Below are 18,770 nucleotides of genomic sequence, written 5' to 3' on the forward strand. Positions count from 1 at the left end.
CTCGACCTCCCAAAATGTTGGAATTACAGTCGTGAGCCACCACACCAGCCAGTATTATACATTTTAAAAGAGAAAAGGTTATATATACAAAAACTCAAGATTCATCTTAGACAGTGATTTTGAAAGATTTTTAATGACTTTTAAGTCCAAGCTGCTTGAGTAAAGATGCTGTGTACTTAACTGCCACCTAGTGGTTAGCTGTTGACATTTTAGATGATGCCAGAAGTATCCGAAACAACATACACTGAAAATGATTTATTTTGCCTCAATAATTTTAGAATAGCAAGATTAAATTAAATATAAACTATGCTACAAATGTTTGACACTATTGTTGTCTTCATTGTTGTGTTTTTATTCTTATTTATTTATTGCATACCTGTGGCCTTAGCATTTTATTTGCATTTGCACATTTTTTATTTTTAATCGACAAATAATAGTATATAAATATGTATTTATGGGGTAAATGTGATGTTTTGAGTGATATACATATATATGTAGTGAAAAGATTATATCAAACTTATTAACAAATCCATCAGCTCACATACTTATTTTGTTGTTGTGAGAACATTTTAAGTGTGCTTTTTAAAAGCAGTTTTAAAATATGAAATACGTGATTACTAACTATGGTCACCTTGCTGTGCAATAGATCTGAAAAACATACTCCTCCTGTCTAACTGGAACTTTGTATCCTTTGGTCAACCTCTCCCTTCTCCTGCCCAATTCCCAGCCCTCAAGCCTTTAGTAACTAACATTCTACTCTCCACTTGTATGAGTTTGACTTTTTAAGATTCCACATATAAGTGAAATCACACTATATTTGTCTTTCTGTACATTTGCATACTTTGCTCTTCTATTCTACAGGGTTATAAAACAGTCCAGAAGTATCCCACTTTCAAATCCTGCCTGAAGAAAGAACTTCATAGCAGATAAGTATGTTCGCTTCTATTTGTCTAAATATATTCAATAACAATAGGAATCATAATTTCTTTTTCTGTTATAATGTCTAGAATATAGCTGAAAGAAATAAAATTATCCAATTTATTTTTAATTTTTAGGTCATTAGAGTATCTTGATTGACAGATTTTACATTAAACATGAAGTTTTGTATGTGAGCAGACCCAATGTAAGAAATCCAAATTGGACTTTATAAATATAGGATAATTAGCACCCAAAGAATATTTGTTACTGTTTTTTAGGATCGTGATTTTGAGCATCCACAGAAAATAACAGCTTATTTTTTTAGTTATTTTAGTTGCCTGGCACTATGTTAAGTGTTCTTCCACAGGTAGTATCTCATTTAATTCTCACAGATATCCCATTTAACAGCAGAGAAAAATCAGTGTTTAACAAGTACCTTGTCTGGGATAACTTGCTAGTCAGTGGAAACCCAGGATTTAAGCTTCATTCTATCTTATTGATTTATTACTTCCTATTTATTGTAAAGTATTATTCCTTATCACATACTATCTATTACTTATGACCCAAAGAAATGTGCCAGACATATTTCTAATCTCCAAATAAGTTTTTTTTCTTTCAAAAGTCAAGTGTAGCTATAAAATTTTGGTCAGTTTGGGGTTTTGATTAGTTAGATTTTTGCAATGGAGATTTTATTGTTTATTTTAAAATGCTTGCAAGTATATTCATGTTTATGTTTCCTGCTGTTTTTCTCAAGCTTGAAGCATGTGTATGTGTGTATGTGTGTGTGTGTGTATGTGTGTGTGTGTATATATATATATATATATAGTGTGTTTGTGTGTGTGTATATATATATACACCCAGAGAGAGAGAGAGAAAGAGAGAGAGCAGTGTTTCTCAAAGTGGTTCCTCAGCACATCAGTGCATACTTTAAAAAAAAAAGAGTTGCTTAATCAAGTTTAAGAAATATAATAAAAGTGGTTAAATAAGTTTCTTCCCCATAGAGTTTATTGATTATAATATGCTACTATTCATTTTGTGTTGCTAAAAGGAAATGGCAGTATGCAGCATTTTGCAGATTAGGTTTTATGGAACTCATTTTGGGAAATACTCATCTAAAATGTTTAGAGGCAAGCAGGCTTATTTATATTTGTTTAAGGTGGTAACTGTTGTAGCTGAGTTAAAAAAGAAGTCAGGTCTTCCTAATCTCCATTTTAAGGACTTTTAAACTACGTTACGAATTCTTAAACTGAACAACAACAAAAAAGTAGGACTATTCCACACAGGTAGTGTTCCTGACCGGCTCGTAGTAGTATCACACTGGCACTATTGATTCTAAGTAATAGTGCACAGAGCCATACCTGGAAGTGGCTACCATTTTCTAAGCCTAAGACTGAGGATTAGCCCAGTTACTAAACAAAACACTCAGCTTTTAAGTATTTGTGTCTTATATTATATGTGGGGTATTTTTATTGAATTCCTTACTGTTTCATATTATTATCATAAGAATATTTGATTAATGCTATCACCTCAGAATTATATCCTAAATAAACATGGCTTTTGTGTTACTATTTTTTTAATTAGATACTCCTAAAACAAAGTTCAAAGGATTACTATCTGACAAACAAGAAGCAAAATTTTCAGACTGGAAAGCAGGTCAGAGATCAGAACAAGTAGAGAATGAAGGAAAAGGTGAATGCTATGAAATTGATATTTTTTCCTGGAACTGAATTCTTAAACATAAAACAGAAAAAATGCATCTTGATACTACAAATGTTATACATATAAAATCAAGTTGAGTTTTTGCCTTGATTTGCTGAACTCTGCACTTTTTCATTCCCTTCAGAAGTATGTAGATACTTCCAGTGACTACATATGAATGTACTTTCAATATTATTTATTTATTTATTTATTAGAAATTTGCCTCATTTAAAAATAATTTTTGATTCATGGAATGTTGATCGCCTAAAAACAAACATCGTATTTTCTTTGGTTTTGGACTGTGAACTTATTTTTGCAGATGAATATTGCTTGAGATATATTATAAGACCTTTAGAATTGTTATTAAATTCCTGTTATTTACCCAGTTTTTAATTACACTGATATGATTTTGAAAACAAATAGAAATTAAGCTACTATATAAAACAATTGTTTACATGTACTTTTAACTTTTAAAAGTACTTAATTAACATATGTTGTTTGATTTGTATAAAGTTTTTAAAAATTTTTGTTCATTTGCCAAAGTCAACAGAATGTCTGTTATTCTTTTATGTATACAGTAAGAAATTTAAAGTGTAGAATTTTTCTCCCCAAAAGTCACATGTTCATAGTAGAAGCAGTGGTTGTTGTAACGGTAATTATTGTCAGTATCTTCTTAAATGTGAAGCTGCTCCTAATTGTAGGTGGTACATGTTAATAAAACTAGTAAAAACAATGTCTTACACGCTGTAACTTATTGCATATTGTTAATATATGTCTAGCATCAAATGAGTATTGTAAAAGACTAATATAAAATGGTTTAGAAGACTGATATATATATTAAGTAGAAGCTAATATTTTGTTTCTTGCAAAAGGACCACATGCAAAAGTGATGCTAAACAGCCAGTAATAATAATTTAAATATAATTTATTATTTCAAAAAAAAGTCTTAAAAGGGAAAATAAAACCTTTCTGTTGAATCACAACAATATTAGATTTTTACATAGAAAAACAATTTGATAATACTTAATAGAAATTTGTTCAATTAAAAATGCTTAGGTTATACAAGGATACTATACAAAAATAGAACAATTAATCTAATATATTTATATATTGCATGTGGAAGTTCATTTATCTTCCTTTATAAGACATATTTAATATAAGTTACATACACTCCAACTATTACCTTGCTTTTACATATGAAAATAGCACTGACTTTGTTTTTATAAGTTATTAAATGTGAAATTGATCTGCATCAGCTTATTTATAAAAGTAATGTTATTTCCAAGAAGATGTTACTATTAGTATTAATTTTGTATGTTAAACTTTTTACATTCTTTATCTGATATTATTTATTACAATAATTTGAGACTATATTATTCATAAGTACAAGGATCCCATATAGTATAATAATTTAATTTCACCTGCTTTGAAAGTTGATTTGATTTATGAAATGAAAATGCCTACCCACTCATATAACATACCCCAGGTCTATTTTACCTTACACTGAATGTTCTCAATATGATTTGGTACCTAAAGTAATTGAAAAAGATGCAGTTTCCTTTAATTCTTGACTATAAGTCACACTATCTTCCATACATGGAAAATCCTGCAAATATAGTTTAAAAATTAAATTGTCCCATTAAAATCCTTTATAATTGTGTCATTCTCCCAAGGAATAATACCATAGTACATATGCAGTATTTATTTTATTCCTTATTGCTTATCAGAGTGAGTGAATGAAAACATTTGTAAGACTGCAACATAATATTAAAATGTAAATAAATAAATATCCTGATCAATTAAAATAGAAAAGAAAGGTAAATTATAGTGATTCCTTTCATATTATCACTCTTGAACTGTATCATCTATAAAATGAGTGATAAAAATATCTCACTGAATTGTGGCTCATATCAATTTAAAATTTATTAATGATTTGAAAATAATAATGTACTAACTACATGTATGCTGTTATTGTCAGTGTTTCCTTCTACAGGCTGTTCTTTGGAAAAATTAAGTTATACTTAAAATTAACATTAAACTGTTTACAGAAGGCATACATGATAAACAGTTTATGGTACTTTTCAGAATCATTTCATAGTGAGAAATTTATTTAGCTTAAGTTCCAATTTACTGTTCTTATTATAAATTGTAAAGCAACCTGTCTTACATTCTTATATTATCTTAAAATAAATATTCCTGCCCTTGAATCAAGAAATATTGTACTTGGCTTTCCTATGTATCTATGGACTAATAATGACTTTCTGAAAATGTTACCTTCAAACTTTGAACATCTTATGGGTTACTAAACCTCTTTTGATCTTACTCCCTCCTCTGAGGCAACACATACCAGTGACATTTATCTCATCAACACCTTTGTGGGTAAGTAAATCACAGAGCTATAAAGCCAGTCAAAGTATATCATAGGAATTCCTAAATTACAGAACTGTGGTCGTTGGTACTGGAAACCTTTTCAGAAAGTTTACATGTGACTTAATGGAATATTAATTTTGTAGGTATCGTCTAACTAAGACAACACCTAGAAATGTTTCAAAATATACTAGTTATTATCCTACTTACTATAGCAATTAACTTGCAATAGTAAGTTAACACTTCTTATGTTTACTTTTTAAGAAAAGCACATTTTTAAAACTTAGGATCTCAGTCTGGTAAAAGTGGGAATAAATCATGAAGATCATGTATTGGGTCAATATATTCACCAAGTCTAGAATTAGACTACTTCTTGAAGTGGGAAGAGATGGTTTGAAGAAAAAATCAAAGTAGAATAGTGATTGTAAATTTGTGGAGCTACACACAGTTGAGGCTTGTATGGTAGGACTGGAGAAGGAATTAATTGATCAAGGAACATCAGTGGGAATCAGTTACTGGGTTAAAAAAGGTAAAGATGGAAGCCATACTCTCTAACACAGTATATTCTGGTCACATTTACCATGAGAGACAACTGAACTTAATTATTAATCTAATTCATTATGGCATTTCCTATATGCATACGTTTTAGGAATGAAGCAAGTAGCTTACAGGTAAGCAGATTAGGCCAGGCGCAGTGGCTCACGCCTGTAATCCCAACACTGTGGGTGGCCAAGGTGGGCAGATCACAAGGTCAGGAGTTCAAGACCAGCCTGGCTAATATGGTAAAACCCCATCTCTACTAAAAATACAAAAAAATTATCGGGGCATGGTGGCACATACCTATAATCCCAGCTACTCAGTAGGCTGAGGCAGAAGAATTGCTTGAACCTGGGAGGCAAAGGTTGCAGTGAGCCAAGATCATGCCACTGCACTCCAGCCTGGGTGACAGAACAAGACTCTGTCTCAAAAAAAAAAAGGCAAGCAGATTAGTCTGCTAGGGTATTTTAAACTGAGGTAAAATGAGAGTTTAGTACAGATTAAAAGACAGTAAATATATTTTGAGTCTATGCTATATCATGCTTTTGCAAGCTCTAGGTGCTATAAGAGTTAAACATTCAAGCTGAAAAATCTATAAAAAGCACTCTGAAAATCTATACTTTTTTGTGTCATTGCTCTTTGGTGCTAAGAAGTTCTCAAGAAACTGAGTATCTTACATACCATTTGTGCTGTAATATTTAATTACAGTGAGTGTACAGAAGATTAGCTGTCACAAAGATTCTTTTGAAATCAGATTGCACATGAAAACTGCATTGTACCCTGCTAAGTAAGAAATTTAAGAAAGAGAAGGTGACGTCAAGACTTACTGCAAAATGAACAAATAAAGGAATAGGATTTGCTTGATTTTCAGCCTATTAAAGTATAGCCAAATGTCAGCCTTCATTTGTCAACTTAAATATGTTTTTCTAAAATTTACAAAGATTCAGCCTATGGAAAGTATCCTTTAGTATTTGGACTAAGAAGTAAATTAAACAAATGGAAAATGCTGAATAAGTTATGCTAATAATTCAATTTCTCATAGCGATAAATTGCCACATAAAGATGTATGTTAGTAATTCAGATAGGGATATTTATTGCCTTTTATTTTTGTTTTTTGACTGATTATCAAATTAACATGTGTTTTGCTCCCAGATATGTAATGTTTTAAAAGCTTAGGTTAATTTCTGCTCCACAGTAGCTAAACCCCAAATACAACATACACTGAACCATTTCTAGTCTCCAGTGATTTTTATCCCTACAAAAATGAAAAAACAAAACCAGAAAGGGATAAAAATAATCTTTTAAAAATCTAAGAGTTGAGCCCCAAGTAGCCAGGAGTGGAAACTATCAGTTTAGAGCCTGAATTGGACTAGCCAGAAATCACCAAGAACCAGACCATGTAAGGTGAGGATCCCCAGCTAGAGCAACAGAGTTCACAGATGGTTGGAACTAGAATGGTTGGGAACCTGTGGGCTTTATGGAGAGGACAGATTTCCCTGAAGCCAGAGTTCTATACTGACAGTATGTGAGCACATTGAGTTTTGAAGCAGCAGTGACGGAGAGGACCTGAATGGGACCCCCTCTTCTGAGTTAAAACTTTTAAGGGAATCCCAGAAGTTCCTGAGATTGGTGTACACATACACACACCAGACTGAAGGAGAAGAAACTATCCCAAAAGAATCTTAGATGATAATCAAGCATAAACTTTTAAAAGAATTCTACCACATCCAGATAAAGCTAGCCACTATTAAGTGAAAATCAACAGCAACAATAAATTTAGACTGCAAAGAATGCAGATGTTGGAACTGAATGCAAAATACAGCAGAGCTATGTGTGAAATTAACTTTGAAATTTCAAAAATGGGTATACAAAATGAGAAAACTAGGGTTTAAACAGATATACTTATGAGATAGAATTTCTAGAAATAAAGAGTTGGTGAAATCAAAACCTCCGTTGTAGAGTCATGTTTGTTAGACTTATCCTTCTACCATAAACAATTACGACATTGTACAACAAATAATTCAGGGCTTTGATCCTTGAAAGAAGGGAAAACCATGTGGTGACCTCTGCATTCACTGGCTTTCTTCCTGGGAGGGCTTTCCAAACTGCAGCAAAAGTAAGAGGAGCTCAGACAAAAGAGTTGCATGGAATGGCAGAAATGGAACCAGAGTTAAGAATAGTTCAGGTAGCTGAAATTTGTGAGACATAGTACCAGGGATGGGGAGCTGTGCATAAAAGAAGCACCAAAAATCTGCATAAGGGTGCTCTTAAGTCTGACGGAATACTAAACTGTACATAAGCATGGCAAGATGTCATGGGGCATGGCAGAAAACAGTCACTGGAGGTCACATAGTGCTGGGAGCCATCAGAGTTCAAATCAGCCAGTGTGTGAAGGGCTCACTGAACAACCCAAGAATTAAGTAAAGGTCACAGCTTTACTGTAGCTCTAAAGTAAAGACAACTCTTGACCTATCCTAAATTCAGTCTTAACAGGATCAAGCTGTCCTATCAGTACTGCCAGCCACCTGCCAGAACAAAACTTAATACTCGTATAGGAAGACAGCAAAATCCTATTGTCAACAGTGTAGTATCCACAACGTCCACTATAAAGTAAGCCAATATTATATAGGCTAAGCAGGAAAACATGACCCTTAGCCGGGGAGAAAGTCATTCAAAGAAACAGGCCCAGTGGTGACCCACATATTTGAATTAGTGAATAAAAACTTTAAGAATGCCGGGCGTGGTGGCTCAAGCCTGTAATCCCAGCACTTTGGGAGGCCGAGGCGGGTGGATCACGAGGTCCAGAGATCGAGACCATCCTGGTCAACATGGTGAAACCCCGTCTCTACTAATAATACAAAAAAAAATTAGCTGGGCATGGTGGCGCGTGCCTGTAATCCCAGCTACTCAGGAGGCTGAGGCAGGAGAATTGCCTGAACCCAGGAGGCAGAGGTTGCGGTGAGCTGAGATTGTGCCATTGCACTCCAGCCTGGGCAACAAGAGCGAAACTCCGTCTCAAAAAAAAAAAAAAAAAACAACTTTAAGAACTATTATAAACATGTTCAAGGGTTTAAGTAAAATTAATAGCATAATAGGAAAGGAGACCATAATTACAGACAGAAAAATGAAAACTATAAAAGCCAACTGAAAATTTTAGAATTGAAAAATACAATATTTGAATAAAAATTCATTGTATGAGCCTAATAGAAGATTGGAGACAGAAGAAATGATCAGTAAACTTAAAAGCAGGGAAATGCAAGCTATCCAAACATGCACAAAAAGAAAAACCACTGAGAAAAAGAAAAGAACAGCATCTTAGTGATCTATGGAACCATATAAAACAGACTACTGTAAGTATAATTGGAGATCAAGCAGAGGGGAAGAGGGAGGGGGAGTTAAAGAAAAATTGAAAAAGTACTAGCCAAAATTCTTCCCAAGTTTGAAGAAATGTATAAGCCAGAGCTTCAAGAAGTTTAACAAACCCCAAACAAACCTACATCTGGTCATATCCTAGTTAAATTGCTAGAAAGAAAAAAAAGAAAATCAGAGGCAAAAGATATATACCAGGGTAATGATAAGAATAAGTGCTGACTTCTCATCACTAACAATGGAGAACAGAAAATAGTTGATAATGTCTTTAAAGGGTGGAAATAAATGTCAAACTAGAATAGTATACATAGTAAAATAGCCTTTTAAAATAATGGTTATGTATAGACACCTTCAGATAAATATTGTCAGGGAGAATGTAACCAGCAGACCTGTACACAAGAAAAATTTAAAGAACTTCTTTAGGCAGTTGGGGAATGAAACTAGCCAGAAATTTTGATGTATACAAAATAATAAAGTTCGTCACATAAATTATAAATGTTTAGTAAATATGCAGTGTTTTCCTTTAAGCCTATAAAAAGGCAATTGAGGCCAGGTGTGGTGGCTCATGCTGTAATCCCAGTACTTGGGGTACTGAAGTGGATAGATCACCTGAGGTCAGGAATTCAAGACCAGCCTGATCAACATGGTGAAACCCCTTCTCTACTAAAAATACAAAAATTAGCTGGGCATGGTGGTGCACATCTGTAACCCACCTACTTGGGAGGCCGAGGCATAAGAATCACTTGATTGAGGTGGAGGTTGCAGTAAGCCAAGATCATGCCATTGCACTCCAGCCTAGGCAACAGAGCAGACTCCATCTCCAAAAAAAAAAAAAAAAATAGGCAATTGACTCTTTAAAATGAAAATAATGCATTGCTGTGATTACCACTAAAATATTTGATAATATCGCAAAGGACAGAAAGGGGTAAATAGAAGCATACCGTTACAAGATTACATTGTAGGTGCAATGGACTAGTGTTAATTCAGTTAATATATACTGTGACCCATAGAACCATAAGTGAGTTAAAAATGTAATAATTTTTTTAAATGGCTAACCCATAAGGCAGGAAAGTAGGAAATTAAAAAATGGGTACAACAAATAGAATAAAATGGCAAAGTGATTACATACATTCAACCAAATTAATAATTACGTTAAATGTAAGTTCACTAAACATTCTAACTAAAACTCAGATGTTACCAATTTTTGATGAAGATTATCTTCCGTGTAGAAAATATGTCTTTTATATATAAAAACATGAATAGCGTTTATGTAAAATGATAGAGAAAAAAGATATCACGTAAACGCTCGTAAGAAACTGGAGTGGTTATATTAACATCAGACAAAATGATGTCAAGGCAAGGAGTATTACCAGATGTATTAGTTGGGGTCCAGTTAGGAGACAAAACCACACAATGATTTAAACAAGGGAAGTTTAATGTGATAAAGGATTGGAATAATGGCAAATTGACTAGTGAAAGTTAAAGATAATTTTAACAAAAGAGTAGCAGATAGGCAGAACAACTATTATGGCTAAGACTGAGATAGAGCTCCCAATACAGAGCTTTCCCCTCCCTAGAGCTGAAATCAAATGTCTTTGGAAAGGGCACAACTTCGATTCACTGGATGGTGGAAAAGTCACTGATGTGCCTCGTAAGTGGGAGCATAAGTGGGAGTTGCTAGAAGTTTCTGGGGTACCACGGAAGCCATCCACATGAAAGTGGAGTCTTAGTCATGAGATTGAACTCACTGAATGTCAGAGGGAGCTGATGGGCACCACTGGAACTGGAATCTGGAGAAGCAGCCCTCTATAGGAGCCCAGCATACTTGCAGGATGTCCCTGGGATTCTAGGGCTGAAAAGATGTGGGGAGCAGCGACCTGGTTTGGTGTGCAGGGCCATACTGTGTGGGAAATCCCAGATACACCATCCCTATCTCCAGCTGAACACTGGAGAAAAGTTGGAACCTGCAGCATGGGAGAAACCACATAGGAAATAGCATGCACGGTGGTGGGGGTTGGGGTGTGCCCTACAAGAGCCTAGAGAGTGAGCATACCAGAACCAGCAAAGGAAAATCCCTTCCTCCTCCAGTGTCCTTCCAGAACCCTCTGCTGAAAAGCTTTAACACTAGGCTGGTTAGCAAAGGAGACATTTTTACAAAATCCTTCTTCATTTATTACAAAGTAGGCCAAAAAATGGTGAATTTGGAGCTAAAAGGAAATCAATAAAGAGCATAGTCTGCCCCTTTGAGTAATCACTGTCCATATATACCTTCTACACACACTTGAATGCCGTACAATAATAACTCTACATTTTACCTAACAGGATACTCATCATCTTCAAAATGAGGAGATGCAACAATCATTGCATACAGTGTTGTGGTTATATTAATGGCCCTTCAGAATCCATCACAGTTCCACTGGATAGTCTGTTGCCTAAAGACTAATTGTAAACTTAACCTCTAGCAACTTGCATATCAAATTTTTGATAATAGGAAGGAGCCAACCAGAGGAAAATGTGAGCATATACACCTAAGTACATATACATGAAAAGCAAAAAGGAAATACGCAAAGTGACTACAGTCCTTTTTTCTGCAATTGGTCACCAGGTCCTAACTGTTACCTATGGCTTCCTTTTTCTGCTATTCATTGATTTCACCCACCTTCAGCCAGAACCTGGTAGAGTAATTGAAACTGTCACTTCTGAAAGGTCCAAGTCCTCAATTATCCTGCCTTTTTTTGTTTTGTTTTGTTTATGCACTTTTCCACTACACTTTTCTATTGCATATGGAGTACTAATATACACCCCAAACTGTCTCCTGAGTTACAAACATAGTCCTCCTTGCCCCTAATGTATAAAGGCAGCCCGGTTTTCTCTTGGCAATAGGGATCAATCACTCCACCTAGAAGAGAAATCCACCTTTCTGCCGGTTGATTCAGTAGCATAAGGAATCTGAAACTGCCAAGTGGAAATCTTTCTCCAATTCAACAGAACCATTATGTCTCATGGTGGAAACACACTCCATATAAGGACTCAGATCTCTGAAATAGCAGAGCTCAAAGATGCCAGAAGAAGCAAATATTCTGCAAGTGTGTTATTAGTGTTGCTCTGGTCTGAAGGTTGGTGACGTCTCAAAATTTATATGTTGAAATGTAATCACAAATGTGATAGTATTAAGAAGTGGGTCCTTTAGGAAGTGATTAAGTCATGAGAGTGGAGCCCTCATGAATGAGATTAGTGCCTTGGTAAAAGAGGTGCAAGGGAACTGTTCACCCCTTCCTCCAGGTGAAGAGCAACAAGAAGAGGCCATATTGGAAGCAGAGAGCAAGCCCTCACAAGACACTGAATCTGTTTGATCTGAGATTTACCAACCTCAAAAACTGTGAGAAGTAAGTTTCTGTTGTTCATGAATTACCCAGTAAAAGGCATTTTCGTATAGCAGCAGAAACAGACTAAGACAAATATAATAGTTAAGAGGAGCCATTCTTACATCCTACTTTTGATTCCTGAACCCATGTATTCTGGTCATGATAGGGAAAGTGTACTATCTAGTTATTTGTTTGTTTTTTTATCAGAGGATTAGCCCAATCAAACTATTCCGCTATTAACAGAAGCTAGAAATAAATCCCTTTGTTACTGACATTTTTTGCTTACCATTAAGATTTTTGTTATTTATGGATTATCTATTTTTGTCTTTTTTCGCATATATTTTAAGAAATCTACTCATTCACTCTCTTTGTATATCAAATACACAGATCATTTGGCTGTTCTATAAGTTGCAAGTATTCATCCAGTGTATTATTTCAGTTTTATTTTCATATATATATGTGTGTGTGTGTGTGTGTGTGTGTGTGTGTGTGTGTGTGTGGCTTTTATTTTTATGTGTTCAGATGTGATCTTTTTATTTTCCATTTCCTTACTGCTTTTCAGCTTAGAAATACCTCTTCCAATTTAATAAATATTCTGTCATATATTTTATTGTTTCTATTTTCTTTGCATTTAACTTAAAAATCCACCTGGGACTAATTTTGTTACATAGTAAAAAATGAGGACCTGGTTTGTCTGACCCACAAATATCTAACCAACTTATCCAGCACTATTTACAGAATAATTCTTCCTTTTTGCCACCAAATATAATGCAGTCTATATTTTAAATATTTTAAAAGATTTTTACATACCTAAATCTATTTCAACATGCTCCATGGTTAGGGGATGTAAATGAATAAACTATTCTCTTAATTTGGACTATGTGGCCATTCTTGTAACCACATTGTTTTAATTACTTTGTAATCTGTTAGACTATTCTGTAAGACTAGTACATCTCCCTCTTCAACAGCCACACTTAAATTCCTCTTCTTTTTAATTTTTAAAAACTATTTGTACTGGTTTATCCTTTCAGATGAATGTTAGAATTGTTTTATCTTCTCCAAATGGGATTTTATTTAATCACGTTAAAATTATAAATTAATTTGGAATGGTTGACACTTGTATTATGGTTCTCCAGAGAAACAGAACCAATGGGATGTACATAAAAAGAAGTTTATTGTAAGAAATTGTCACATGTGATTATGGAGGCTGACAAATCCCAATATGTGCAGGGAGAGGGGGCAGGCTGGAGACTCAGGTGAGATGTTGTCTTTCCTCTCTCAATCCTAAAACCTGAGAACCAGGAAAGCCAGTGGTGTAGTTCTGGTCCAAAGGTTGGCAGGCTTAAAATCTAGGAAGAGCTGGTATTTCAGCTTGAAAGCAGTTGGGCAAAGGAATTCTCTTACTCAGAAGAAAGTCAGCCTTTTTGTTCTCTACAGACTTTAAAATGATTGGATGTGGCCCACCCACATTAGGGAGAGCAATCCACTTTAGTCTACTGATTTAAATGTTAAACTCCTCCAGAAACACCCTCACAGACACAACCAGAATAATGTTTGATCAAATATCTGGGCACCAAATGACCCAGTCAAGTGGACACATAACATTAACCATCACAACACCTTTATACCATTCCATTTCATTCAGCAATAATTATTTGAGTTTAGTTATATATTCTACTTACAAGTCAAGATTTGTGGGTTTCATTATCCAGGTCATGCCTGCTTCTTAAAATTATGGTATTTCCTAGAATATGCGCACCTATTGTTGCTTTTAAGAATGGACATTTGGCCAAGTGCTGTAGCTCACACCTGTAATCCCAGCACTTTGGGAGGGTGAGGTGGGCAAATCACATGGTCAGGAATTCTAAACCAGCCTGGCCAATATGGTGAAACCCCCTCTCCACTGAAAATACAAAAATTAGCCAGGCATGTTGGCAGCTGCCTATAGTCCAGCTACTCAGGAGGCTGAGGCATGAGAATTGCTTGAACCTGGGAGGCAGAGGGTGCAGTGAGCCAAGATCGAGACACTGCACTCCAGCCTGGGCGACAAAGTGAGACTTCATTAAAAAAAAAAAAAAGAAAAAGGACATTTTTCCCATTAGATTTTCTACCTGATTATTGCTGGTATACAGAGAAGCAGCTGATTTTATTTGTTCAGCCCTTAACTGAACTCTTGGTAATTCTGAAAGTTTTTCAACTGATTCTCTTAGGTTTTCTGCTGGACAGTCATATTACATGCAAACTAAGGCAAATGTATCTTTGCCCTGTCTACATTATTGCTTCTATTTCTATTTCCTGTATTATTGCATTTATCATAGCTTCCAGAAGAGCATAAAATACTAACAGAGGCAGCAGAAACCTTTGAATTCCCATTTTAATAGGATGATCTCTATAATGCTTCAAATTAACATTTTGCTGTTGATAGGAAACAAATGCTTTATCATGTTTAAGAAGGTATCCTAGCCGGGCGCGGTGGCTCAAGCCTGTAATCCCAGCACTTTGGGAGGCTGAGGCGGGCGGATCACGAGGTCGAGAGATCGAGACCATCCTGGTCAACATGGTGAAACCCCGTCTCTACTAAAAATACAAAACATTAGCTGGGCATGGTGGTGCGTGCCTGTAATTCCAGCTACTCAGGAGGCTGAGGCAGGAGAATTGCTTGAACCCAGGAGGCGGAGGTTGTGGTGAGCCGAGATCGTGCCATTGCATTCCAGCCTGGGTAACAAGAGCGAAACTCCGTCTCAAAAAAAAAAAAAAAAAAGAAGGTATCCTTTGTTTCCTGGATTTGGAAGAACCCAGAAAAAGGAGTAAGTGTTGAATCATCTCAAATAACTTTAAGCATCCACTGATATGATTATGTCATTTTTCCCATTTGACCTCCAGAGGTAATATATTTTTATAGGCTTCCTATATTAAATTATTCTATGTTATTGTAATAAACTCAAATAGATCATTCTTTTCATTTTCTGCTCTTGGACAAGTTGGCTTCTCTATGTTAGCTTCTTCATCTATAAAGTAGAGCTAAAAATTGTACTTACTCCATGTTATAGGACATAGTTGAGATAAATCACATAAAGTAAATTCATATAAAATGACTAGCACAATGTCCAACACAAAGGGTATGTTCAGCTAATATTACCATTATTGTTATTAACCAATAGGGTAGAATACGGTTAGAGTAGGGAAAATTGTATTTCCCTAAGAGTTTTTTAATATTCATGAGAGGGACATTTCTCATATATTTAAGCTAGCTCAACCATTGTGGAAGACAGTGTGGCACTTCCTCAAGGATCTAGAAATAGAAATTCCATTTGACCCAGCAATCCATTACTGGGTATATACCCAAAGGATTATAAATCGTTCTATTATAAAGCCACATGCACACGTATGTTCATAGTGGCACTGTTTACAATAGCAAAGACCTGGAACCAACCCAAATGCCCATCAGCGATAGACTGGACAAGGAAAATGTGGCACATATACACCATGGAATACTATGCAGCCATAAAAAATGATGAGTTTGTGTCCTTTGTATGGTCATGGATGAATCTGGAAACTTTCATTCCCAGCAATCTGAGACAAGAACAGAAAATCAAACACCGCATGTTCTCACTCATAGGCGGGTGTTGAACAATGAAAACACATGGACACAAGGAGGGGAGCATCACACACTGGGGTCTGTTTGTGGGGGGCAAGGGAGGGACAGCAGGTGGATGGAGAGGCCGGGGAGGGATAACATGGGGAAAAATGCCAGATACAGGTGACAGGGTGATGGAGGCAGCAAATCACATTTCTATGTGTGTACCTATGCAACAATCCTGCATGATCTGCACATGTACCCCAGAACGTAAGGTACAATAAAAAAATAATGAAGTAGGTATTTTTAAATTGTATATATTAATCATTGACAGAAACAATAAAAAAGAGTTATTTTTCAATGTTTTATTGTAAAGCAATGTTTGCTTATACCCACCTCTTTGGATTAAATACTAAGTCTTGTATACAGTTAGGTTGGGTTCATGGCCATGTGACCAGTGCAGCTGCACACAGCCCCATGTCACAAGGACCCCACATATGGGTTTTACTCCTCTGCAGTCACCCTTTTGAAATTCTTAACAATTTTTAAGTTTTTTTGAATTTGTTTTTTGTATATGAAGTCAGTGGGACAACGGAGCTTGTGCAGGCAATTAGAGCCTCTGCTCACTCATGGCTCTCCTTCCATTCCCTCCCCACCTTTCTGGGATTCTTGGCCACCCTCTGCCTTGCCTGGCCTCACCCTCCCCACCCTGTCCAGCTACTGCCCAAGAGGGGCCTGGGTGCAGGTGTGGATACAAGTTGGGTAGGGCAGCTGTGACCCAGAAAGTCTTCAGGCAGAGTATGGGAAGCCATTCTGCCCTAGGCTGGCAGTGCCATGGTGCAATTTTTTTTTTGAGACAGAGTCTCACTCTGATGCCAGGCTGGAGTCCAGTGGCATAATCTCAGCTCACTGCAACCTCTGCCTCCCGGGTTCAAGTGATTTTCCTGTCTCAGCCTCCCAAGTAGCTGGGACTACAGGCATGCACCACCACACCCAGGTAATTTTTGTATTTTTAGTAAAGACAGGGTTTCACCATGTTGGCCAGGATGGTCTCTATCTCTTGACTTCGTGATCTCTCCGCCTCGGCCTCCCAAAGTGCTGAGATTACAGGCGTGTGCCACTGTGCCCAGCCAAACCTTTATTTCACTCATCTTTAATCCAAGTACTTAAAGGTTTCTAGCCCAAAGGTTACAATACCCTTGGGGTTGCCTATCCACTGTAGGTTGGGGCTTCAGGGCTATGAGACATGAATTATGTAATTTCAGTGATTCCACATAGGAGCTAAATGTTCTGATATTTGCATTTAAAATTGGCATTGCCCAATATAAACAGTAAACATTATACTATTGTTTTCCTCCCCAGTGCCTGTGAGAACATCATACTAATACATTTTTTTAAATTGTATTGACTTAGAATGACATTAAACAGCACATAAAAAAACACTATGACAAGTTGAGAGACTCAGACCACAGAAAGAAGGAAAAAGTTTTATATTTAATACCTTAAACCACACTATTTCCTGCTTTTTTAAAAAAATGGCCCTGTATTTTCATTTTACACTGGGCTCCAAAAACTACATAGCCTATTCTTTCCTGGGATATGGAAATTTGGGCCAGTGTGCAAGTATGTCTGAGTTTGAATAAATATAGGATGGTAAGAAACAGATAAGGGAAAGAGTAATATTTTCTATTACATGGAAGTAGATATTGATTTTTTCAAACTTACAATGGAGAAAGTAATATTAAGATGGTAAATATGCTCATGATACCAAACATGTCACCCACAAAATGATAAACTCTAAGAGAATTTGACGTTTAAGGAGTTATGATGAACTGCCTGATCTGATTTCTTGAATTCGTCAATAAGGATTAGGGACTCTATAACGAAATTCCAAATAGGTTTGCATTAAAAGGGGTGTAACTGCAGCAGAATCTAAATGTATGTAAAATAGGTAATAGCAAGATGTTATAATGTTTTTATTTTGCATGAGGCAGAAGCTGTTTAGGAAAAAAAATAGGGGTTTAAAGAACAGGGAACGTACCTTCAACTGTTATGTCAGAGCGGTGGACCATGACGAAATGACTGTGATAGATCAGCTAGTCTTGGAACAAATTATGGAAGGAAATGATGAACAACAGCTGCAAAGAAAAACATGCAAGAATTCTCAAATGATGTCCACTTTGTCTTTCATTTACCTAATTCTGGAAGAATACTGGTAACCTCACTTTTCAGTAATAAATATATACATCATCGTCTTCATACCCAGAAGAATGAGAAACAAATGTTTAAAAGTCACTGAAATGGGTTTCACCTCTTGTACTTCATTGTTGCACAATGTCTTGCTAGAGAGACATTTTCATTCCAGATGAACATGTAGTTTTTTAGTGCTTTTCCAAAAGCAAATTGTCTGAGGTTCTTTGTACTTGATTTCCTGGTATTAATTCCCCATTAAGGTGATTCATGAGGTTTTTTTTTGAATTAGGTTCCTATGTCCTTTTAAAAATCAGTTTGGTGTCTACCTTTCAATTAAATGAATGAGTCAGTGTATCATTCAGACAGGTGTGGACTTGCATAACTATAAAGTTCAATGAGACTTGCATATAATTGAGAAAATGGGCAAGGACTAAAAGTGGAATCTAAACAGGCATAACTATTTCAGGAAGAACAAATTAGAAAATTTGAATAAACAGGTGAATTAGTTAAGCACTTCCATTCAGAATAGTATGGTGGGTAAGCATGGGCTCTGGAGTCAGGGTTCTTCCAGTTCAAATCTTGGCTCTGTTGGGGGGAAATGGGGGAGGGGCGGGGGGTGGGGAGGTGGGAAGAGATAGCATGGGGAGAAATGACAGATACAGGTGAGGGGACAGAAGGCAGCAAAGCACACTGCCATGTGTGTACCTATGCAACAATCTTGCATGTTCATCACATGTACCCCAAAA

The 18,770-nt window shown here is 35.9% G+C and overlaps 1 protein-coding gene across 4 annotated transcripts in view; it reads left to right on the forward strand.

The window, feature by feature from the left end:
* Positions 1-4,831, forward strand: part of MICU3 (mitochondrial calcium uptake family member 3) — a 94,945-nt gene extending 90,114 nt beyond the window's left edge. For all 4 annotated transcript variants that reach the window (XM_003935556.4, XM_074383960.1, XM_074383961.1 and 1 more), the window contains 2 exons: positions 862-930; positions 2,500-4,831. In XM_003935556.4, the coding sequence (XP_003935605.1) occupies positions 862-930 (69 nt within the window). In that variant the 3' untranslated portion in view covers positions 2,500-4,831. The remainder of the gene's footprint in view (positions 1-861; positions 931-2,499) is intronic.
* The last annotated feature ends 13,939 nt before the right edge of the window (positions 4,832-18,770 follow it).

Source organism: Saimiri boliviensis, chromosome 13 (genome assembly GCF_048565385.1).
Source record: "Saimiri boliviensis isolate mSaiBol1 chromosome 13, mSaiBol1.pri, whole genome shotgun sequence".
NCBI classification, from domain to species: domain Eukaryota; kingdom Metazoa; phylum Chordata; class Mammalia; order Primates; family Cebidae; genus Saimiri; species Saimiri boliviensis.